General features: G+C 56.5%; 1 protein-coding gene across 4 annotated transcripts in view; it reads right to left on the bottom strand.

The window, feature by feature from the left end:
- Positions 1 to 385: 385 nt before the first annotated feature.
- SH3TC1 (SH3 domain and tetratricopeptide repeats 1) overlaps positions 386 to 24,719 on the bottom strand; it is a 62,103-nt gene continuing 37,769 nt past the window's right edge. For 2 of the 4 annotated variants that reach the window (XM_055385379.2, XM_055385377.2), the window contains exons 10-19: positions 21,522 to 21,652; positions 19,259 to 19,300; positions 15,827 to 17,491; positions 12,493 to 12,673; positions 11,134 to 11,284; positions 8,879 to 9,001; positions 8,007 to 8,157; positions 6,739 to 6,935; positions 3,327 to 3,547; positions 386 to 2,872 (exon numbers count right to left, since the gene is read on the bottom strand). In XM_055385379.2, the coding sequence (XP_055241354.2) occupies positions 2,824 to 2,872; positions 3,327 to 3,547; positions 6,739 to 6,935; positions 8,007 to 8,157; positions 8,879 to 9,001; positions 11,134 to 11,284; positions 12,493 to 12,673; positions 15,827 to 17,491; positions 19,259 to 19,300; positions 21,522 to 21,652 (2,911 nt within the window). In that variant the 3' untranslated portion in view covers positions 386 to 2,823. Of the gene's footprint in view, positions 2,873 to 3,129; positions 3,548 to 6,738; positions 6,936 to 8,006; positions 8,158 to 8,878; positions 9,002 to 11,133; positions 11,285 to 12,492; positions 12,674 to 15,826; positions 17,492 to 19,258; positions 19,301 to 21,521; positions 21,653 to 24,719 lie in introns of those variants that run through there. The other 2 variants (XM_055385380.2, XM_055385381.2) reach the window with 2 other exon arrangements.

Raw genomic sequence — 24,719 nt, forward strand, 5'->3', positions numbered from 1 at the left:
ATCTCATGCCCACTTTGCTGAAGGGGGTTGTTGTTGCGGCGGTTGTTGCCCGGGAACCAGCCTCCGACGGGCAGAGCAGGGCTGGAGACCAGTGGGCTTAGGCCTTAGCCAGCCGAGCCCTGACCTCCACCCACCACAAAACAAAGGGATTGGCTGCCTGGTTCTGCACACCACCTCTGTGCCCCTCGTTTCCCATGTATTCTCTCCTCACTCTTGGAACCTTGGGGTAGGCTTTGTCTTTGGTTACAGATGAAGAGACGAAGGGTCTGAGAGGTTAAGCAAGTTTGTTACTGGAAAAGGGTCCCAATCCAGACCCCAAGAGAGGGTTCTTGGATCTCACAGAAGAAGGAATTCGGGGCGAGCCCATAAAGTGAAAGCAAGTTTATTAGGAAAGAAAAGGAATAAAAGAATGGCTACTCTGGCCAGGCACAGTGGCTCTCTCCTGTAATCCCATAACTTTGGGATGCCGAGGCAGGTGGATCACCTGAGGTGAGGAGTTTGAGACCAGCCTGGTCCGACATGGCAAAACCCTGTCTCTACTAAAATACAAAAAATTAGCTGGGCGTGGTGGCGGGTTCCTGTAATCCCAGCTACTAGAAAGGCTGAGGCAGGAGAATTGGTTGAACCTGGGAGGCGGAGGTTGTAGTGAGCCGACATCACGCTACTGCACTGCAGCCTGGGCAACAGAGCGAGACTCCATTTCAAAAAAAAAAAAAAAACAGAATGGCTACTCCGTAGGCAGAGCGGCCCCAAAGGCTGCTGGTTGCCCATTTTCATGGTTATTTCTTGATCATACGCTAAGCAAGGGGTGGACTATTCATGAGTTTTCCAGGAAAAGGGTGGGCAATTCCCAGAACTGAGAGTTTCTCCCCTCCCTTTTGAGACCTTATGAGGTAACCTCCAGATGTTGCCATGGCATCTGTAAACTGTCATGGTGCTGGTGGGGGTGTCTTTTAGCAGCGAATGCATTCTAATTAGCACACAATGAGCCGTGGGGACAATCAGAGGTCGCTCTCGTGGCCGCCTTGGTCTTGGTGGGCTTTGGCCGGCTCCTTTACTGCAACCTGCTTTATCAGCAAGGTCTTTATGACCCGTATCTTGTGCCCACCTCCTATCTCATCCTGTGACTTAGAATGCCTAACCTCCTGGGAGTGCAGCCCGGCAGGTCTCAGCCTCATTTTACCCAGCTCCTGTTCAAGATGGAGTTGCTCTGGTTCACACGCCTCTGACAAGTTGACCTGGGTTGAGTGTTCCATAGCGTGTGGTTGTTGGAGCTTTTCTTAGGAGTAAGAAGTATTGTTAGTAGGAAACAGGCCTCTATTGGCCCTGGGGCTGGCACTCTGCCCCAGTATGTCAGTCTCATTTTAGTGGTGACCAAACTGGGGCTCAGAGAAATCAACTCCCTCACCCCGAACCCCCAGACTGTGAGTGGTGGGCTGGGGTTTGCATGTGGGGCTTGAAGACCCACTGTTTCCTCTGGTCCCCCATGCTCTGCTGCCCGAGAGGAACAGGATCCCAGGATCCAGGCCCCTGATGGCACCAGCCAGGGTGGGTGGAAATGGGGAGGCACAGTCCCAAAGCCCCCAGGACTCTGAGGCAGGTCGGGGGCCCAAGAGCAACCCGGAACTGCAGACCCCACCCCGAGAGGAATGGCTGCAGGCCCAGCCCGGCGGGCAGGAGGTCTGTGTCCTCAGTGACCGTGATGGCGCTTCCCGCTGCTCCAGCCAGGCCGTGCCGTCTTCATGTTTCCAATCATGCGGCCTCCTCTCCAATTCCCAAGCCCAACCCACAGAGACAGCGGTCTGGATTCAACATGAGGTTTGTCAGCAGCTCTGAGCCACTGCTTCCCTCCAGCCCCGCGGCCGGTTCTGGAAAGCTCTCTGCTGCCCCCTGGTGGGGAGGCTCGGGGCAGGGCTCCGGCAGCAAGCATGGGGCTCCCCTGTAGCGCTCCCAGACCCTCCCGGCTCTGCCACCTCTGCTGGGTGGAAAACCAACCCAGGCCTGGACCAGCAGTGGGTGCCTGATTCCTTATTATCAGAGCTCCGATTACTGGCAAGTCCCTCTTCGGACCCCAGGAGAGGGGCTTGGGGGATACCAAGGAGGGGTAACTGCTTAATGAGGACGGGAGGTTTCTTCTGGGGAGATGAATGCCTTTTGAAACTAGACGGCGTGGGTGAGTGCACAGCACTGTGAATGCACAAATGCCACCACATTATTCACGTTGAAATAGTTAATTTCATACGATGTGAATGTCACCTCATTTTAAAAGTGTTTAAAAGAGGGGCCTGGGAGAGTGCAGTGTTTGTGAGAATCACGTGGGGCACCCACAGTCTCTGAACCTCGGTTTCCTTGCCGTAAATGGGCGAAGAGACCGTGTGAGCCGTGTTTCCTGAGGCCAAGAGATTCCAAGAAGGAAAACCTGGGATTCCTGGGGACTGAGATGAGGGCCGGGGGCCGGAAGGGGAGGGGTACGTGGGGAGGGCTGAGGGGCAGCCCAGAAAAGGCTTTCAACACTGGGCAGCAGCGTCTACACAGGCAGAGATCCCTGCATCTCACTTCCCGCAGGACTGACCAGTGGCCGGAGGTGGGACTGGTCAGGCTCAGCCCAGCCAAGTCTGGGACCAGAGGACACTTAGTGGGGGATCCCCTGGGCCACCCTCACTGGCCTGTGGCTCTCCTGACACCACAAGGAACTGACCTTGGGTCCTAATGGGGGCACCTTCCTGGCAGCAGGCCGGCAGGGTGGTGTGATGGTCAGCGCACTGGGCTCTGCGTCTGTGTGATGGTGGGCCAGACAGTTAACCTCTCCGTGCCTCTATTTCTTCACTGGCGAATGGGGACACTAGCAGCCCCCACCTCCGCGCACAGTGGCCTGAGGATTAAAGGCAAGGGTGGCACAAGACCTACAGCAAAAGCTCCGAGCAGCTGCCCAGGGAGTTCCACCACCGTCTCCCCTCTGGCCGCCAACGAAACCCAGGCTCGTGGTGACCTGGCACAGGTCTGTTGGACTCGGGGTCCTTCTCATACCCAAGATCAGGACATAGCAGCAGGGCTGCCCCCAGGGAAGGGAGCTGGCCCCTAGACACGCCCCAGGAAGCACACTAGGGAAGGACGCCCTGGAGACTTCGATAAGTTATTGCAAAAAAAAAAAAAAAAAAAAAACCCCATTTATTGCTATTTGACCCCTGCGTTCGTGCCTCCATTTGCCAGAAAATGAGGCACCGGAGACACCAGGAGAGGCAGGAGACCCCTGCCCCCTGCACGAAACCCACTCCCTTGGATGCTGTCCTCAGCGAGGGTGGCTGGGGGCCAACCAGGGGGCCCACCCGCAGAGTGGCAGAGGAGGCAGGTTAACCCTGCGGACATTGAGCTCTGTGGCGAAGGTCCTGGCCTTCTGGTAGAAGAAGAGCGACTTCTCACGGTCCAGGAGGAAGTTGTGGTAGATGGTGGCCAGCCGCGTGTAGATCTTCAGCTGTGCCTTCTTGTTGCCCAGGTCCACGGCGGCCGCCAGCGCCAGCTGGTAGTACCCGGCTGCATCAAACGGGTCCTGAAGGGGACAGGGCATGCTCAGCAAAAGGGGGAACTCGGAGCCAGTCTCCCCAGAGGCCGTTCCTGTGCCCAGGTCGTTCCACATGTCCGGCCAATGCTGGCTCACCCCATGAGCCCCGAAGCCTGTGGCACTGCTGTGGGCTCAGCTGCAGGAGGTGGAGACGGCCCTGGCACCCCCTGGAAGGCTTCCTGATTGTCCCTACACCCCACTCACCCTGAGCCTCCTGTCCCAGCCCCACCCTCTCTGCAGGCAGTGGCTGCTTTCCCCATGGGCTGAGGTTGGGGCGGATCCTGCCTGCTCTGAGAGTTCCATGCAGGACCCGTGGCTCCCAGCCACAGCAGGGGCACAGTGTTGAGTGACCCAGGCTTCCCTCTGGCCCCTGTCCATGCTGACCATTTCCAGGCCCTCCATGGGCCGGGCCAGGTATAAAAGCATCTCCCAGGTGTCCTCTCTGGGAATCTTCCCTGAAATATTGACGGAGTGTGATGCCCCAGACATCCACTCCCATTTTCAATGCATCTGTGGCTCAAACTCACCATCCCTGGGTTGGGATGCCACTTCCCAGACCTCCTTGACCCTCCCATCCCCCACCCAGCTTCTCCCCAGGCACCTCCTCCACATGGGGGTCACCCAAGGGACCTCTCTAAGACCCATGCTTGGCCCGTTCCCCCTTACCATCTCGAAATGGCTCCCAGGGCCAAGGACAAAGTCTAAGATGCAGCAGCCCATGCCCTCACTGCCCCGCCCCACACACAGGGCAGGGGTGCGAGAAGGGCCCGAGTCACGTCACTGCTCATCCAACGCCCCCAGCCCCACCGAACACTGGACTCTGTGCCGGGTGCATGGCTGAGCCTAACGTCCCTGCTCCTCTGGGGGACCTGGGAGTGAACACTGACCACACAGGGTGGCCAGGGCTGTGGCAGAGGCAAGCCCAGGAGCCTGTGGGGGCCCAGGAGGCCCCAGACTCAGCCTGGGGTGGGAGGCAAGGGCTTCCTGAAGCGGGCGGCATCCCAACTAAACAGGAAGGAGCCAGCCAAAGCATATGTGTCTCTGTGTGCATGTGCCTGTGTCTGTGTATGCCTGTGTGTGTGCACGCACCTGTGTGCGTGTGCCTGTGTGTGTGCATGTGCCTGTGTGCATTTGCGTGTGCATGTCTGTCTGTGTGCCTGTGTGCATGTGCCTGGGTGCATTTGCGTGTGCCTGTGTGTGTGACCGTGTGTGTGTGCCTGTGTGTGCCTATGTGTGCATATGCCTGTGTGCATGTGCCTGTGTGCATCTGCGTGTGCGTGTCCGTGTGTGTGCATGTGCCTGTGTGCATGTGCCTGTGTATTTGTGCATGTGCCTGTGTGTGCGTGTCCCTGTGCCTGTGTGTGCGTGTGCCTGTGTGCATTTTCGTGTGCGTGTCCATGTGTGCATGTGTCTCTGTGTGCCTGTGCCTGTGTGTGCTCGTGTGTGCATGTCCGTGTGTGTGCATGTGTCTTTGTGTGTGCATGTGTCTTTGTGTGTGCCTGTGCGTGTGCACATGTGTGCCCGTGTGTGCGTGTCCATGTGTGCATGTGTCTGTGTGTGCGTGTGCCTGTGTGTGCGTGTCCCTGTGCCTGTGTGTGTCCCTGTGCGTGCATGTGCATTTGCATGTGCCTATAGTGTGTGCAGCAGCTAGTGGGTGGCAGACTGAGCCAGGACACACCTAATCCACCCTATTCCAGGGCTCACTCTCACATGTAGACTAAAGGGGACCCCATTTTAGAGGCAATCGGCAAAGATGCCCGTTTACCCCTGCCTCTGCCAGCCTTCCAGGCCCCATCCAAACCGGCTTTCTCTGCCACCTCTCTGGGCCCTGGGTCCGGCACCTCCTACACAAGGAGGAGGGTGTGGCCTTGGAAAGACAGCGGCCCTGGGGGAATTCCGAGGGGGCCTCCCTGTGGGAAGCCGGCCTGCGCTGACAGCATAGTCACCATGAGGCCCAGAGGGCTGTGCATGGGAAGGAGGTGAAGGAGGCCTCTGCCCCTCCACCCCAGCCATGGACTTTGGCCTCTCAGGGACTACTTGGTCCTTTCCTTCCTCCTGGGTGGGCAGAGTGGGCAGCAGGCATGACTAAGAGAGATAAAGTCCCCTCTGGAAGGCCTGTCCCCTGGGTCCCAGGCCAGCCCCTGAGCAGTGAGCAGCGTCCCTCTGGGCCTGACACCTGGCACCTCCCCGTCTGGCTGGGACTTGAGAGGCCACAGGGACCGCTTCTGACCACCAGGTGTCGCCAGCACCGGGCGGGGGCTTCCCTGGCAGCCCCAGGCCTGCCGCGGGGGATACGGGGCAGCTCCTCATGTTGTTCTAAGGCCCCCAAGAGCTCAGTCCCTGGACTGGAGCGCCCTGGCCCCCCAGCCCACAAGGAGCACCGATGCAGTGCCAGTGTGATGCTGAGTAGGGGCGGGCGCCTGCTGGGCAAAGGGGTGGGGACATCCCAGGTCCGAGTCTGCTGGTCCCAGCTCTCCACCCCTGCAGGGCTGGGCGCAGAGGGAGCACAGGTCCCAGCACCTCCTCTCCAGACAGACCCGACCAGCAAGGCCTCAGCCTGGCTGTCTGGGGCCCCGCCCCACTGCACCTGCGCTGAGCTGGGGTTTCCCTGCCTGTGAAGCAGGTGATAAGACACCAGCCCCGCCCCACCCTGCCTGGGTGATGTGAAGATTCAAGGTGTCTTGGGACTCCAGGAAGGAGTTGCTCAGTGTAGGCTGGCACCCTGGCAGGCTTCCTAGAGGAGGCGCCGGGATTTGGGTTGGATGTTGCAACATGGATTCAATGTGAGGATGATGCCATCCCCCCAAATGTCCTCCTCCCTACCCTGTTTTCTTTGTTAGATACAACTTGACACTTGACTGTCAAGACTCAGCTTTGGTGTCACCTCCTCCAGGAGGGCCCCCCTGACTACAATCCCCCTTCTTTACCGAGAGGCCACCATTGCCCACTCATGTATCAGCCTCCCTGGCTGAGGCTGAGTTCTTGAGGGCGGGGCCTGGCCAGCTCGGGAGCTGGGTTGTGTCTGCTAACCTTGCCGGCTCCTCCAGCCGGGCGCAGTGCTCCAGGGAGGCCACTGGGCCATTCTTAAGGAAGGCTGGAACCCAGGCCTCAGGGGTCTGGGTGGAGATCCCACTCCAAGGGGGCCGGGAACACCCTGAGCCCAGCCCCTCCCCACCCACCTTCAGGTCGTAGAAGATGATGTCACCGAGCACCAGGTACACCTTCACGTAGTAGAGGGTCTCCTCGTCAAACTCCAGCGGCGAGTTGCAGAGCGACAGGGCCTTGAGGTAGAAGTGCTCTGCCAGCTCGCCGTGGCCCAGCCGGTGTTGCAGGGCAGCCAGCCGGTGGTAGGCCACGCGCTCGTTCAGCCGGTCCCCTGGGGTGCAGGCCAAGGGGGCAGGTGTGAGGACGTGGCTCCCCGGGGCAGGCAGGGCACAGGCCCCTCAGGAGCAGGCATGCAGACCCCGGCAGCACCTGGCTCGCCTCCAGACACTGCGGTCACCTGGGCAGTTCTGGCCAGTCCCTTCCCAGCTTCCAGACTCACTTTCCCATCTACAAAGCAGAACTAATAAGGCCTGCCCCCATCTACCGTGAGGCTTTGGGAAAGTCGGACTTGGATGGCCCAGCTCTGTGCCTACATATAGCCACCTGCCTTTGCTCACTGTTTTTAACCAGGAGAGCCCAAAAGGCATGCAGCCCACGCGCTCCCGGGCACCAGGGCTCCAGGCAATCCACAGACATGACATCCGACTCTTCCTGGGTGTGTCATCATCAGAGTCCCCTACCTTGGGGAGTCACTGCGTGCCTGAGCTCCAGGTCCCCCCACAGATATGCGAGCCCACCCAGGCTGTCTCCGGTGTCCTCCCCTTTTCAGGGTGAGTGCTGTGGAGCCTGCATTCAATGCATTCCCACGCGGCTGCACACCTGTGTACCAGGCCCTGGGGCACAAGGCGCTGGGGCATGTGGCCTGTCTGGGGCTCCCTCTCTCTAGAGGACAGACCACCCTGGCACAGCACCGGGGGATGCCCGGCATTAAGGGGCAGGCTGCTGGAAGGGGAACTGGGATTTCATCAGCCAGAGAGCCGTGTGGTTGATGAGGGTGGGAAGGGCACAAGAGAAAGGGAATGTGCCACTCAGCCTGGCACATGCAGGGACCAACGAGATGTCTGGCATGTCTAGAAGGCAGAGGGCACACTGGGCAGCCCTCGTGGTCACCAGGGGGAAGAGGCACAGGAAGCAGAGCTCAGCGAGGCAGGGAGCTCTGCACTGCGTGAGGGACCTCGGGCTGTGCCCCACGGCCGGACGGGGGAGCCAGCTGGGCAGATGTGCCTGCCTGGACAGGAGACCAGGAAAATCCGGCAGCTGTTTCGGCTCCTGCCCTGTAGACCTGGAGGCTGAGCTCTGGCAAAGTGTGGGTCCTGGCAGGGCAGGGGCTCAGGGGGCTTACCCAGGGTGATGCTGAGTGCTAGGGCCATGTGGGCAAACTCCAAGCCCTCCTGGGGCTCCTCCAGCGTGGCCAGCAGTGCCACCAGCTTGTTGCACAGCCGCAGCTCCGCCTTGCGGTTGCCCGTAGTCACTGCCAGGGGCAGGGCCCGGTCCTGCCACACAGGCAGGTGGGGTCAGGCTTCCCGCAGCACCCACCTTGCCCAGCGCCCTCCTCAGAGCTCAAACATATGCTCGGAGCTTCCCACGCCCCAGCTACCCCTGGGCCTCGACACAGCTCTGTGCTCTGAGATAAAGGGCGGTTCAGACACCCAAGCTAGGGGCTGAAGAGTCACCTGAGGCCCATCCAGCTACACCCGGCAGCCTCAGACCAGCCCCTCCCGCCTGGGCACCAGGGGTCTGACTGGGGGGAGCCAGCACTCCTCTCTGCTCTAAAAACACCACATTTATCTGTGCCCAGGGCTGAGCCACACCGTGAGCTCAGAGGAAGGGAGAAGCCGTCCCCGCTTCGGGGTGCATGCAGACCTGGGCCCTGGCCCTGGGCCTCCCACTGGCATGCCGTGTGTCCTTTGACATGTCCCTGTGCCTCTCTCAGCCTCAGTTTCCTCATCTGTAAGATGGGGACAGGACTTCCCACTCAAGGTTGCTTGAGATCATCGGGTACAAGGGTAAGGCCATTGCTGTGTCCAGGCCCCAAGTGTTTGTCCCGGGCCGGGGGAACAGTCAATATCATTCCCGGTGAAGCCACTAGGAAACTAAGCATGTGCATGGGCGGCCCTGCCTCCAGGTGCGAGGGCTCTGCCCTGCCACACCTGCGCCTCAGCCCTCAAGGTGCCCCCCTGGGGCCCACCCACATCAGCCCACAGGCCAGCTCACCCGGTAGAAGGACACAGCTTTCTCCCGCTCCCAGGCCCCGTCAAAGAAGATGTCTCCAGCCGCCTCAAACAGCTCCAGCCCCAGGTTGGGGTCGCCTGTGTACAGGGCCACATTCTGTGCCACCTGAAAGGAGGCAGAAGTTCCCTCAAGACCCACACCTGGCGAAGTGGCCACGCCCACCCAGGTGGGACTCCCCCGCCCAGCCTCCTTCCTCTCACACACTGCAGGTGCACCTGAGCCTTTTTCAGACCCTGTGCATTAGGGCCGCCCCCACCACTGGCATGGGGACAATGATCTCATGCACCTGAGTGCCAGGAGGTGACTGTGCAGCTGCAGCCCAGGAGCCCAACACCTGTGAATCCTGCCACCAGGGCTAGCCCTAGCCCACTCCCCCTGCACTCAAACCAGCCTCCATGGCCCCCAGATTGCTGGGAGCCCATCACCTGGCTCCTTTCTGAGTTGCCACATCCCTGCCACAGCTCAGGACCCCACATCAACAGTGTTTGTGGGTGGGCTGGTCCCCTCTTGGCCATGAGCTCTTGATCCTTCTCCTCAGCTCAAGGAAGTATACAGCAGGTGCTCAAAAACAAAAGCTTCACCAGGCTCTTGGGCTTCCCAGTTTGTTCCAGATCACACTGTGTTTGGGAAAGCCTCTGAAAACTGCTGCTATGACAGATGCATTTTGTAAGGAGATTTGCCACATGTCGCTTGGAGCAAGTTCTTCTGTATGTTAACTGAGAGGCCACATTATTTGAGCATGTGCTGTATACCAGCAGGTGCTGGGCACTGTGAGGGGCTGTGCCTCTGCCCTCAGGGAGAAGATGCTGGCCATTGGGGGAGGATATGAGGGAACCAGTGGGAGAGAGGGGAAAGGCATACAACAGGTGCTCAGCAGTGGCTTAGGAATGAGTGGATGAATGGATAAATGGATGAGCAGATGTATAGGTAGATGGATGGATGGATGGGTGTGTGGATAGATGGATGCATGGATGGATGGATGGATTGACAGACGGATGGACGGACAGATGAATGGATGGATGGATGGATGGGTTGAGTGATGTGTGTATGTATGAGTGGGTGGATAATGTATGGATGGATGGGTGGAGGGTGGATGATGTATGTATGTACATATGGATGGATGGGTGGATAGACGAATGTATGGATAAACAAATGGACAGACAGACAAATGAATGGAGAGATGGATTAATGGGTAGATGGGTGGGTGGATGGATGAATGATGGATGGATAAATGGATGGGTGGACAAACAGGTGAATGGATGGATGATGGAAGGATGGTGGATGATGGATGGATGGAAGGATGAACAGGTGAATGGATGGATGAATGGATAAATTGATGGATGATGGAAGGATCAACAGGTGAATGGATGGATGATGGAAGGATGGTGGATGATGGATGAATGGATGGATGATGGAAGGATCAACAGGTGAATGGATGGATGATGGAACGATGGATGAATAAATGGACGAACAGGTGAATGGATGGATGATAAAAGGATGGATGAAGGATGGATGGATGGATGATGGATGGATAAATGGAAGGATGGATTCATGGGTGAATGGATGGAAGATAAAAGAATGGATGAATGATGGATGAATGGATGGATGGATGATGGATGAATGGAAGGATGACAGGTGAATGGATGGATGATGGAAGGATGGATGCCTGATGGATGGATGGATGGATGATGGGTAGATGGATGGATGATGGATGGATGGAAGGACGAACAGGTGAATGGATGGATGATGGAAGGATGGATGCCTGATGGATGGATGGACGGATGATGGGTAGATGGATGGATGATGGATGGATGGAAGGACGAACAGGTGAATGGATGGATAATGGAAGGATGGATGGATGATGGAAGGATGGATGGATGATGGTTAGATGGATGATGGATGGATGATGGATGGATGGAAGGATGAACAGGTGAATGGATGGATAATGGAAGGATGGATGGATGATGGATGGATGGATGGATGGATGGATGGATGGATGAAAGGACCCATAGGTGAATGGGTAGATGATGGAAGGGTGGATGAATATGGATGGATGGGTGGATGGATATGGATGGATGGATGGATGAATGAATGAATGATGGATGATGGATGGATGGATGGAAGGATGAACAGGTAAATAGATAGATGATGGAAGGATCATCTATCATCATCATCAATGGATGGATGGATGGAGAGTGAACATGTGCAGAGGCCCTCCTGCATCCCTCACCACTCACCTGGATGTAGAGGTCCACCAGCTCGCTCTGCCGCAAGATGTAATAGATCTTCCCTGCTTTCAGCCAGGCATGCGCCTCCTTCTCTTTCTTCTGGAGGTCAATGAAAATCCCCAGACTTCGTTTGGTGTAGTCCAGTGCGGATTTGTAGGCCCTGGAATCAGACACAGGTGTCAGAACAAGGGCTCTCATCCTCCTGGAACCAGTCTGCCTCCTCCCATGGGTCTGGTGACAGATGAATCTGGAATGGGACTGGGAATGGCCCTCTTGTGTGTGCAGTGTCCTGCCCTTCCCGCGCTGCTGAGAGGGCAGGGGTGAACACACACGGCACGGAAAAGATGAAGGACATCCTTCTGAGGGAACTGGGCATCATGCTGCCCTGTGGCTGGGGGAGCGTGCTAGTCCATCTCCCCCGCATCCCAGACATGGCCTGTGTCTTCTCCAGACGCACCAGGAGCCATCAGTGTTCAGATGCTATCCAGGCCGATGGTTCTCAAGGTGCGCGGGCATCACAGTCATCCAGAGGCCTGTCCATATAGCTTGCTGGCCTGCCCCCAGAGCTTCTGGCCCCACGGGCCTGGGGCGGGCCCTAGAACTCCCACTTGCCACAAGCTCCTAGGTGACATGGATGCTGCTCTGCTGGTCCAGGGACCACACTTTGAGAAGCATGGCTCTAACACACTGGCCCATTTTCCTGCTGTGAACCTGAGGCCAAGGCTGGAGCTGATCTCCCGGGTCCCTGTGGCATCCGGCTCCTTCCCTGCTCTCTTGGTAAGTCGAAGGGGTGTGAGTGCAACAATGTCACTGGGCCCTGTGGGTGGGGTGGCCAGGGCCATGGTTACCCCACCAGGTCAGGATGCTCCGGGAGAGCCAAGTGGGCCACATGTGGGATGTGAGACCTTGAAACCCTGCCCCAGGGAAGCAGGTGACACAACTGGCTCTGTCTTCTGTGGGAGAGAAGCCACAGGTGGCTGCTGTGGTCACATTTAAGGGGACAGGTGAAGGCCAGGAGTGAAGACTCGGGGCAGGCAGAGGTCAGATGACAAAAGCCACCATGGTAGGAAGAACAGCCCAGAATGCATGTAACTGCTTCTGCTGGGGTTGAGATGACCTTTGGGGAGGTGTGCAAGCAGGGATGGGAGGACGTGTCACCCAACAAGGGAAGCTCAAGCTGGGACTCACGGGTCATCAGCAGCCCTGGGACAACCCCAGGCCCCCCAGCTCAGAGCATCGGATGCCAAGGAACCAAATGATCCCAAGGAGAGGGGCTGCTGGGGCCCTGGGCCAGCTTCCCTGTGCCCCCGCCCCACCGCCCCCTTTGCCCCCTCCCCCCGCCCCCACCACCACAGAGCCAGCCCTCACCGCTCGGTGCCCAGGGACAGGTAGAGCTGACTGATGGTCTCCAGGAGCTGCCCCTCCAGCACCTTGTCAGCCACCTTGCAGGCCAGGGAGAGCTGGAGCTCATGGTAGATGACACACTGGGCCTCGCTGGGCATGACGGCTCTGTAGAAGTGGCACAGCCGCTGGACGGCCCGCAGCTGGCCTGGGCAGAAGACAAAAAGGAAGACGTCAGCCTCCCAGCATCGAAGCGAGGCTGGCTGGGCTAAGAGGCCCCTGCGGTGTGCTTGCCTCTTTCACACCTCTGTGAGCCTGGGCCCCACAGGCGGGGAACCGCTGAGCACACCGTGACATGGGCGCAGCTTGGTGCAGATGCCCATGGTAGAGGCCAGCCTTCTTTACAACCCCCAGGGCTGAGGCCCTAGCCAAGCTCGGTCCCTGCACCAGGCCATCTATTTCTGCTTCACAAAGCCCCTCTGGCCAGCATCAGGGCCGCCTTCAGCCCAAGCTGAAGAGGCCAAGGACACAAGTAGCCCCTGTCGCAGATGGAACCCTGGGGGAGCAAAGCCAAGTGTCACGTCTGCCACACACGGCATCATGTTGGGGGAATGGGGTTCAAAGCCGGCCCCTGGCGTTCCCACATATGCTCCTCCCGTGCAGCCAGGCTCCAAACCCACAGGCTCACGGGCCTCTCCCAAAGCCAAGGCGCTGGGAACGGTGGAAAGCTTTTGATTTTCTAGTGTCGGCAACATTCCGGAGATGAACAACAGAAACCAGGTACGCCGAGTAGACATCTATCACACACGCCACCCAACAACGGCAGAATACACAGTCCTCTCAAGCGCCCACGGGACATTCCCCAAGACAGGCCACGTGCCAGGCCACACAATGAGCCTCAGTGAATGGAAAAGGACTGAGACCAAAGCAGGAGTGTTCTTCAGCTGTACTGGTGTGAAACTGGACATCAACAGTGAAGGAAATTTGGGAAAGTCAAAAATATGTGGAAATGACACACTCCTAAACAACCAGTGAGTCAAAGAAGAGACCATCAGGGAAACTGAAAACTAATTTGAGAAGAATGAAAACAAACACACAGCATGGGCCAGAGCAATGGCTCATGCCTGTCATCCCAGCACTGCAGGAGGCCGAGGCGGGAGGATCGCTTGAGTCCAGGAGTTTGAGACTAGCCTGGGAAACATGGTGAAACCCCCGTCTCTACAAAAAAATACAAAAATTAGCCAGGTGTGGTGGTGCATGTCTGTAATCCCAGCTACTCGGGAGGCTGAGGCAGGAGAATGGCTTGAACCCGGGTAGAGGTTACAGTGAGCCGAGATTGCACCACTGCACTCCAGCCTGGGCAATAGAGCAAAACTCTGTCTAAAAAAAAAAAAAAAAAAAAAAAGCACAGCATATCAAGAATTCCAAGATGCAGCTAAGGCAGTGCTGAAAGGGAAATGTGTAACTATAAATGTCTACATGCAAAGAAAGAAGAAAAATCTCAAATCAAAAACCCAACCTTCCACCTTAAGAAACTAGAAAAAGAAGAATGAACTAAACCCAAAGCGAGTAAAAGGAAGAAAATAATAAACATGAGAATGGAAATGGGAAGTAAAAATACAGAGAATAGAAAAACAAAAGAGCTAATCAACAGAACCAAAAGTGGGTTTTTCGAAAATATTAACAAAATTGACAAATCTTTCACCAGACTGACCAAGAAAAGAAAGATGGGACACAAATGACTAAAATCAGAGACCGAGCACCATGGCTCACGCCTGTCATCCCAGCACTTTATGAGGCCGAAGTGGGAGGATCGCTTGAGGCCAGCATTCAAGACCAGCCTGGGGGAACATGACGAGACCCCATCTCTAATAAAAATAAATAAATTAAAAATTAAAAACCCAAGTTCCTAAAATCAGAAATGAAAGAGGGAACATTATTGCTGACCTGACAGAAATAAAAGGATTCCATGAGAACACTACGGACAATTGTATGCCAATAAATCAGATCATCTAGACGCAACAGCCAAACTCCTAGAAAGACACAAACTACCAAAAGTGACTCAAAAATGACCACAAGTAAGCATGTGGGCTATCAGCCCCACCCTCGGTCTTCTCGACTGTTCAACGCGGGGTGGGGAGACAGGGAAGCATGATCCCTGCTCCCTGGCCTGCGTTTCCAAGTCTGAATCCCCCAGCACCCCGGAGAGGGCCTCGTAGGAGGTGCCACAGGCTATTGTGCCAGGACCCACCGGAGGCTGCAGTGGGGGCTGGGGTGCTGGGTTTCTGGAGGGTCTCCTTCCAGTCAGAGAATGGCCCTGGGGAAGAAGCCTGGGTCTGAACCCCCCCACTCCTCCTTGGGCAGATGGCTCCCCAGTGCCCTGGGGGAAAAGGCCAAGCCACAGCCTGAGGCCCCAGGCCCTGCTTAGCTCTCCAGCAGAGCTTCTCACCATCCAGCACCCAACCAACCCACGCCCAACTCTGCACCTCCCTGCATAGGCCCTGCTCACTCACCCCTACTTACACCCCACTCATCCCCTCTCACCCGCTCACACCCCGGCTCACTCAGCCCCATCACACCCCCGCTCACTCACCCCTACTCGCTCACCCCTGGGCCTTCACACAGGCTACACCACCAGCCCCTCACCCACCACGTATTACTTGACTTAATCTTCTCAACCCTCTGGTCCCAGACTAAAGAGCCTTCCCTAACCCGGGGCCAAGAGCTGCCCCGCCATCACGCCACTCACCCTTTTGTGGCTTCTCTGGCCTGAAGCTCACTTTCCCACGCTCAGCCCCTGCCACCCAAGGACCCCACAAGCCCCATTTGTGGGTGGGACCTGGCGCACACTGCACAACCAGCTGCTTTTGCATAAACTGCTCTGCGGCTTTGGGTAACCACCCGCCCCTGCGTCCTCTGTGAAGTGGGATGACAGGTGCACAGGGCTGCCGAGATGCCAAGCAGATAACATGGGCACAAGCACCGGCGTTCAGGGCCTGGCTCATGGAGGGGCCCCAAGTCCCAGCTCAGCGGAGGCTGCCTCGCTTCCAGGGTTATGTCTAGGGTGACCCACCGCCCGTTGCCCAGACTTCAGGGATTCCCAGCATGCAGGACTTTCAGTGCTCAAGGCAGGATGGTCCCTGGGCAAACCGGGAGGAGCTGGCTCCCCCAGTAGGGCACAGAGGGCCTGGCCCTGCGTGGGAACTGCCTGTCTCCAGGGCGCTTGCCAACATCTGCTGTTTGCCATGACTCAGCACTTTCGGTGGTGGAAAAACCACCGCTTGTGTCTAAATCACAAACCCCAGGTGTGCCCTGACCCGAGTGGCCCCGGAAGGCACGCGGGAGGAACTGGAGCACTCACTCTCCACGTGGCCCATCTCCACGGCGACCAGAAGGGCCCACTCGTAGTAGCCCTTGCCCTGCTGGGCCGGGCCCTGGCGGGTGCAGAGGTGGCCCAGCTGCAGGAGCACGTGGGTGAAGTCCCGGCCACACTCCCCGAGGGGCAGCCTCGAGAACAGCCGCACGGCCTCCAGGAGGTAGTGCTGGGCCAGCCTGCTGGCACCCGCATGCAGGCACAGGGCCCCGAAGTTGGCCAGCCCCACTGCCTGGTTCCTCTGCTGGCCCAGGTCACGAGCCGCCCGCAGGGCGCGGTAGTAGCCCTCGGCTGCCTGCCTCGTCCGGCCGGTCCTCTTCAGAGCCACGGCCACCATGTTGGCAATCACACCCTCCTGGTCCTCGCTGGCCACCACCGCATCCTGGACAGACTGCAGGATGTCCAGGGCCACCGGGCTCTGCCCATGAAGCACGTGCAGCCAGGCCAGGGCCACCAGGTGGTCCACGATGGCACGGACTCCGGCAACAGCACTGGCTTCCACTGCCTGCGTCATGAAGGTGATGGCCGGGCCGTGGAAGCCATGGTGGCTGTACAGCTGGGCCAAGCTGGCGTAGAGGGGGCCGCGCAGCGCCTGGCCCGTGCCCGGGGTCAGGGAGGCCAGCGCTTGCCTGAGGTAGTGGGAAGTCTGGGCAGGGAGGCTGTGGGGCTGGGGGGCGTTCTGGAGCACCAGGTTCACACTCCTCAGCGAGCCGGCCAGTGAGCCCCGTGTCCGCAATGAGGCCACCTTGACACAGCTCAGCACCAGGTGGGGCAGGCACTTGCGGCTGTAGATGTCAGCCAGGAGTAGGTAGCAGTCTGAGAGCCACACGGCCTCTGGGGCTCCCGAGTCCCTGTGCAAAAGCAGCAGCCGCTCTAGGAAGGGCAGGGCCTCCTCGGGCTGCTTGAGGTGCACGTGGTGCCTGGCCAGCAGGAAGCAGGCCCGGGCCTCGGCCTGCAGGCTCTGGCCACCCACCGCCCGCCGCAGCGCCAGCTGCAGGAGCTCCCCCTCCGCCTCGGTGCTGCAGATGTGGTTGGGCGTCCCCAGGAGCAGGGCCATGGCTTTGGGCACCACCTGTGCACACTTCTCCCGATTCTTCTGCTTCCGGTAAATACTGGCCAGGTTGGCGTACACAGCCACCACCAGGAACAGGTCCCCGAAGCTGCCCTCCAGGGCCCCCAGCGCTTCCTCAAAGTACACCCGGGCCTGGGACAGCTTGAGCCTCCTGCTGCACAGCCGCCCCAGGAGGAAGCAGAGCCTGGCCAGGGCCATGAGGAGGCCAGCTTTCTTGGCCGCCCCCCGGGCCTGTGCCAGGCGCCCAGTCAGCTCCTCCTCGTCGCTGAAGCTGCGGAACACGCTGCTCAGCCACGGCAGTGCCACATCGTACAGGCCACAGAAGCTGGCCTTGTACCCGGGGGCATTCAGGAACAGCAGCAGTGAGCTCAGGGCCTCTGGGTCCTCCCAGTCGTCCTCAGCTTCCAAGCAGAAGGAGGGCTCCTCTGGGTCCTGCAAACTCACGACGCTGGATGCCGCACAGAGACCCCAGGACGCTGGCTCCTGGGGGCAGCCTGGGCAGGTCTTGCATTGTTCCAGAACATTCTTCACCTTCTGCAAGGTCTCCTGTGGCTCCGGGCTCAGGCAAGGTGGAGGTATTTCTGCAAGTCACAAAAACACCTAGACAGATTAGAGTCCAGCAGTGAGTCCTGGGTCCACTGGGGGCAGGGTCCCCGCATCCCCAGCCTCTGTGTCCCCGGCGCAGCACTTTCCAGATGATACCGCCCTACCGGCTTGCCATGAGCCCTTGAGAATTATGTGCAATGCAAACCCGGGGCCTGGAGCACATAGGAACTCCAGCACTGTGGGGACAGGGAAAACACAGGCCCATGGCCCGACTCTCCTACGAAATCACCCTCCTGTCCTCCTTTGTCGCCTACCTGACAGCATGGTTTTAGGAGACTATGTGTCAGCTCAGTGATCCCTCAGAGATGCCTTTCCCTTTAGAAAGAATCAAAGCCTTCTAACTGCACCCAAGTGTATGCAGCACTACAACTACAAATGTAATTTTTGTCAGCATACCGGGCCCCCCGATGGGGTACAGGAATCCATGAAATCCTCAGCAGCCAGTCAGAGCTACTGATCAGCTCAAAAGCTGCTATGCAAAATTGGTAAAGCCACCCACGGCAGAGGACAGGGATGTTGTAGCCATGGACCCAGCTCCATGCAGGGAAATGGACCAACCCTGCAGGAAGGATGGGAAAGCTTCCAGGCTCCTGTGGCCACCTTCACCTTGGATAGTCTGAAAACCTGAAGCCCGCAGTTCCTAAAGGGTTAACAAAGGCCAGGCTGCCCATGCAGCCCGCTGGCGCCTGCTGGCTTTGGTGGATTCCCAGCCAAAGCCCCCTCCCAGAGGTGAGCAAACAAGCGCATTTCCTGTTGGAAAACCTGGGAGGAAAGGAGACATTACTGGGAAGGAAAGAATGTAGATTTAAATAGACTCTCTGTTTCAAGCTCACATGTAAAAAATATTTTCACTACAAACTGTCTCCTTATTCATCTCTAAAGCCTTGGAATTAAAAAAAAATTAAATATGATTTAGAGGCAAATGTCTGACTTGACTACACTAGATTAGCTGAGAAATCTCCCCCGCCCGGCAGAGGCAAACCGCCCCTCCCAGCCATTACCCTGGCCTTGGGGGCAGCTGGAGAGTCACTCGCCTTTGCTCCAGGGACTTCGGCAGAGGGTGGATCCACCGCCTCCCCCAGGCAAACCTACAACAGCCTTCCCTTCCCCACTGGCTTCCAGGCCTCCTCTGGGACCTCCTGCCTGCATCCCAAATGTACTGGAATGGATCCCATTCCCAGGGAACTTCCGAGGGCTCTTGGGGTGTCCACATCCCCAGGCTCTCCCCATGCGGACCCTGTGTGAGGGGAAGAGACAGAGCTGTAGAGGGGAGATGGAAGGGTCTCCCTGAATCAGCCCCTCAGGAAGGAGCAGACCCTTGAGGGACCTCAGTTGAGGCCCCTGCAACCTAAGGCTCTGAATTCTGCCACCCGCTGAGGGCAGTGTGGCCTCCCATCTCTGAGGCAGAGCAGAGGGCAAGCTGCAGCTTCTCCAGGTCATGAGAAAGGAACCCACAGCTACAAGTGGACCCAAGCAGTGGAAAGGATGCTCCACCTCGGGCGGGGACCAGGCGGGGGCCAGCATGTTCATTGGAAGAAGTGCGGGACCCCACGGCCTCCAGTGCCACAGTGGACGGGAGGTTCAGGCCCACCTCAGGCAACCTCCCCCAAGCCCCCAGCCCACACCACAGAGGGGTGACAGCTGCACCCAATGCCCACCGTGCTCAGCTCTGTCACCTCCCCTGGCGTTACCCCAAGGCCCAGCTCATAACCAGAGGAAGCCTGAGCCACTGGCAAACCCACCTTTTTCCTGCAGCTGCTCGGTCTCAGCTTCCTCTACTGAGTCTGGCAAGGGAGAAAAAAGAAGCAATCAACACCCCCAGCCAGTACCTCTGGTCCCCTGCCAGGTTGAGCTGGTGTCGATGTTGCAGGGTGAGAGCATTGCTGGGCGCAGGTATTGAGGGCTGAGATGTTGCAGGGTGCAGGTGTTGCGGGCTGGGGTGTTGCAGGGTGCAGGTGTTGCGGGCTGAGGTGTTGCAGGGTCAGGTGCAACCAGCATAGGAGCACTCCTGACACCTGAGGGAGAGGCACCAGCCAATGGGCCAGATAATTCTCATGTTCCAGCATCTCCAGGCCTCCACCCCACCCAACCCCTGTGGGGACTCCACTCTCCTATCTTCTGGGGACATCCTCCCATCATCAGTGGGGAGCACGCTCTCGGCTTCCTTCAGCTCCATCAGGGAGCAGGGCGCATTGAACAGGCAGCAGCTCTGAGTCCGGCAGCCCAGGGATCAACACTGCTCCAGTGCACCCCCACCCTCTTCATCCCAGGGCAGGCAGCTCCCAGGTCTCAGTTTCACCCCCGTAAAGTGGCTGACACTAACTGCTTACTGGGTTTCCGTGGAGGTCAAGTGAGAAATAGCTGTAAAAAGATGTGGAGATGTGGACAGCGTCAAGCGCTGTGAACTGGGATAACAGGTGTGCAGTTCTGGGGAGCACCCTGCAATGCCTCCATCTCACAACACCTGCATCCTGCAACACCCCCACTTATGACACCTGCACCATGCAATGCCCCCACCCACAACACCCCACAGTGTGGAGGGTCCCAAACCTGCTTCCTAAAAAGGACAGGAGATACCATCCAGGGGGTCTGAGCCTTGATATGCTGAGGTCAAGTCTAAGTTTGTCCATTCAGGAAGGGAAGTTGATTTGTGGGATCTACAAATGTTAACTCTAATACTGGTGGGAGAAAAGGTCTTGTAATGCATGTCATCGAGCAAGCAGGAAAAAAGTGTGTGTGGAAGTGTATCTGTTTATATATGTGTGTGCATATGTGTGTGAGGGGGTGCATGGATATGTATGTACGTGTGCGTGTACACCTTGTGAGGAAGGTGCATGCACATGTGTGTATGTGTGTGTACACCTCTGCAGGCACATGTGCACACATGTCTGCATGGGTGTGTGTGTGTGTGTGCGTGTATACTTGTGAGTGCATGTGTGCATGCACACAGTGTGTATTTACATGTGTATTTGTGTGTTTACGTCTGTGTTTGTACGTGTGTACATAGGTATACAAGTAGGTGTGTAGATGCTGGGCACGGTGGCTCACAGGTGTAATCCCAGCACTTTGGGAGGCTGAGGCTGGCGGATCACCTGAGCTCAGGAGTTTGAGACCAGCCTGGCCAACATGGCGAAACTCTGTCTGTATAAAAAAATGCAAAACTACTCCAGGGTGTGGTGGCGCGTGCCTGTAGTTCCAGCTACTTGGGAGGCTGAGACACGAGAATCGCTTGAACCCGGGAGGCAGAGGTTGCAGTGAGCCGAGATCATGCCACTGCACTCTAGCCTGGGCAACAGCACAGGACTCTGTCTCAAAAAAAAAAAAAAAGAAAAGAAAAAAAGTGGGTGTGTAGCCACATGTTTGTGTTTATCTACACCCAGCAGATAGCATGGCCTCTGCCATGTTTCTTTATGTTGTGGATGACATGCCAACTTCATCTATGCATTGCACTGCAGCCCCCAGAGAAAGCTTTCGCACACAGAGGGGCACTGAGGTCAGAGGGACTATCTCTGTCCTTAGGAGGCGGCAGCCCTGGGGTCCCACCATGACACTCCCTGGCAGCCAGGTGACCAGGCCACACCACAGTCTGGGTTCTTTCTCTTGTGACAAGGAGAAAAGTCACTCTCACCCAGGCAAAGCGCAGTGGGCAGACGGCTGGGCCCCAAACAGGAGCCCTCAGGGCTGGCAAATTAGAACCAGACCCATACCCTCTCCCTCGCCCAGCGTCTCAGGCAGGTGCCTGGGGTCAGGGCAGGAAGGGCTTCCCTGGTGCCCACCGGAGTCTCAGGGGCCACATTCCCATGCCCTCAGCTCCTCACCCATCCTCTCTCCTGTCTGGCTTGTCTGCAGCCCCTATGTGCCCTGGAGGCAGCGGCAGCCTCTGTCTGTTTACCTTTCAGCATCCAGGGGCTGGCACTCACTATCTGTGGATGGACGAGGGCAGCAGGGGCTGCAGAAGGGAAAGGGGAGGGCAGCGGCCCCACCACAGGCATCACCCACACGCACCCAGGCTGTACACGCTGCAGACATCGGTGCCCGACATCCGCCTCAGCAACTGCTTGGCATCCTCCTCAGAAAAGCAGCCCTCGCTGAAGAATGACTTTTCTTCCTCATTGAGAAAAATCGCACTTTCCAACCTGGAAAAAATAAAGTGCTTTATTCAAAATAACATATTTGCAAAGTCAGCATTTCACACTAAGCACATTTCCATTCCTTGATTTGACGGACAGACAGTCTCGGAGCACTACTCTCTGCCCAGGGGTAGAGACAGAGATTTAAAAACAACAACAACAACAACAACAACAAGTTCAGGCATGGTGGCTCACACCTGTAATCCCAGCACTTTGGGAGGCTGAGGTGGGTGGATCACTTGAGGTCAAGGGTTCAAGACCAGCCTGGCCAACATGGTGAAACCCCATCTCTACAAAAATACAAAAATTAACCAGGCGTGGTGGCATGAGCCTGTAATTCCAGCTGTTCGGGAGGCTGAGGCAGGAGAATCACTTGAACAGAGGAGGCAGAGGTTGCAGTGAGCCGAGATCACACCACTGCACTCCAGCCTGGGCGACAGAGCAAGACTTTGTCTGAAAAAAAAAACAACGACAACAAAAAAAACAGATCCTGACCTCAAGGGGTGCCTTGTCTGGCCAGGAGCAGATACCCAGAAGCAGGAAAGGCTGCAACAGATGTAAACAGGTAATGGCGTCCTAGGACAGTGAGCTCCTAGGCAGCCTTCAAAGCCCCATTCCAAATGTCCCCTCCCTTATGAAGTCCCCTGTGACAGCTGCAGACAGAACCAATCCAATCTCTCCACATTGTAAACTCCCACTGATTCTGTACAACCTCAGTGCTCCCCAGAGTGCCCAACATACACTCAGGGCACTCTCATAAAGTCAGGGAGAAGAACTACAGGAAGAAACAGAGAGAGAGGGAGAGAGGGGAGGAGAAAGGAGGCAATTTTTGCTTATAGGACTAAATTACCAGTATAATATGAAACTTTGAAATGCATCTTATTCAGATTTTAAAAAAACTTAGAGTAGCTTACAGCACATTCTACAAAATAACAGGCCTGCATTCTTTAAAAACATCAAAAAAAGACTGAAAAGCTGTTTCACATTAAGGAGGCAAGACATGACATCTGAATAGAACATGTGGTCTGAAATTTTCATTGTCTACAAAGGCCATCATTGTGGCTACTGGCAAAATCTGAATAAGATCTGTAGATAATGGCATTGTATCTGCGTTAATTTCCCGATTTCGACAGTTGTACTGTAGTTATGTAAGCAGGTGTCCTGGTTTTAGGAACCACATACTGCATTATTCAGGGGTAAAGGAACATCATGTTTACAACTTACTCTCAAAGGGTTTAGAAAAAAATAGAAGTGAAAGAGAGAAAGTAATAAAGCAAATGTCATAACATGTTAACATTTGTGCAATCTGGGTGAGGGCGTGTGGGAATGTTATACTCTTTTTGCAACTTTCTTCTAAGTCTGAAATTGTGTCAAAAATAAAGTTAAAGAAAAAGAAAAACAGAAGAGCTACCAGGTCGTTCATTAACTAAAAGCTGAAAACCCAGGGTCTGGAATAGGAAAGATATTCAGCAAACATTTGTTGAGTGAATGAGAGAAGCAGAATTTCTCCAGCTGTGAACAGGACTAATGGCACCCAGCCCCGTCATCCTTCTGGGTTAAAGGAAGGGAACAAACTAGCTCATTCCCTGGCTCTTCTCTGACCCCTTGTAAGTTCAGTACATGTTGACTTCACACGGCCCCCAGTGACCTGTTGAGAATTTGTGGTCTCCCTTGGAGATGGTAGGGCTCAGCTAGACCAAGGATCCCCAAAGAGTGTCCCATGGAACACCAGCTCAGCCAAAAGCAAACAGTGTTGTGGAGGATTCTGGAGGTTAAGTAAGTGTGGAAAAGGCATTTCAACAGGAAAAAGATGCCTTGTTTGTGCTGGGAATCCCTGGGATCACCCACAAGGGATGGGGACAAAGCTTTTCCCCACTCCTTAGGGCATGATGAAGTCTATGATGGAGCAGTGTGTGAGAACATGCTTTGGGAACTGCTGGTCTAGCTCCTGCCATCAGTGCATGGCCTGGCCAGCTTCCAGCTGCCTCTGATGCTCAGGTGCCAGAGGTACCAGAGCAGACGGACCCTTTCCATGAGGGGAACAAGTGAATGGCTTGATGAAGCATGGTGACAAATGGCCTCTGAGACCTGGTCTGAGAGGTGTTGGTCTGTCGCAGCCCCAAACATTGAACAGGACCATTGAAGACAAGCATCTCATTGGTGGGGCCAGGACCAGGGTCACATGACCCAGAAGGTGGCCTCTCCACGCACCCACATTCTCTGGGCTCCTTGACTGAGGTCTTAACAAGGTCAAGGCCAGGGAAACAGAATTCCATCAAAGGATGGGCACAGATGACTCCTCTCCAAAGACCCCCTGCTGCTGCTCGCACTGGGCAGTGAGAACACAGAAGTGACCAGGGAATTCTTCTCTTGGAGTTCCCTGGCTGGGAGCAGGCAGGTCATGGGTGGCGTGCAAATCACATAGGAAGAGGCATATGGCCAGAAAAGTGCCCCCCCAGAGGAGCCACGGGGGCTGATGGAAGGCCCCAGGAGAACACGGGGTTCAGGGAGAGGGGGCATCCCAGGCAGAAGGACACACGTGTCAACCAGAGCAGTTTTGGAAGGCACAAGGTACTCTGTGCAGCCCATGGGGGCCTGCAAGTTCGGGCCCAGAAGCTTCCTGGGGCTTAACGGAGGAGAGCAACGTGTGTACTGGGTTAAATCGTGTCCCTCAATTCACGTCTCTCGGAACCTCAGAAGGTAAGCTTTCTTGGAGAAAGGATCTTTGCAGATGTAATTAGTTCACCTAAGATGAGGTCAGATTGGAGTTGGATGGGCGCTAGGAGATGGGCTCCCTTTTAAGAAGAGAATACGGAAGACACACAGAGGAAGACAGCCACGTGGAGACGGCGGCAGAGTGCAGTGATGTGGCCACAAGTCAAGGAACACCCACGGCCACCAGGAGCTGGAAGAGGCAAGAAGGACCCTCCCCTAGAGTCTCCAGAGAAAATGTGGCCCTTCTGGCCTTGGTTTTAGACTTTTGGCCTCCACAACTCTGAACAAGCACATTTCTGTTGCTTTAAGCCCCCGGTGTGCAGTGCCTTATCACGGTAGCCACGGGAAGATGATGCAC

This window comes from Gorilla gorilla, chromosome 3 (assembly GCF_029281585.2).
Source record: "Gorilla gorilla gorilla isolate KB3781 chromosome 3, NHGRI_mGorGor1-v2.1_pri, whole genome shotgun sequence".
Taxonomy (NCBI): Eukaryota; Metazoa; Chordata; class Mammalia; order Primates; family Hominidae; genus Gorilla; species Gorilla gorilla.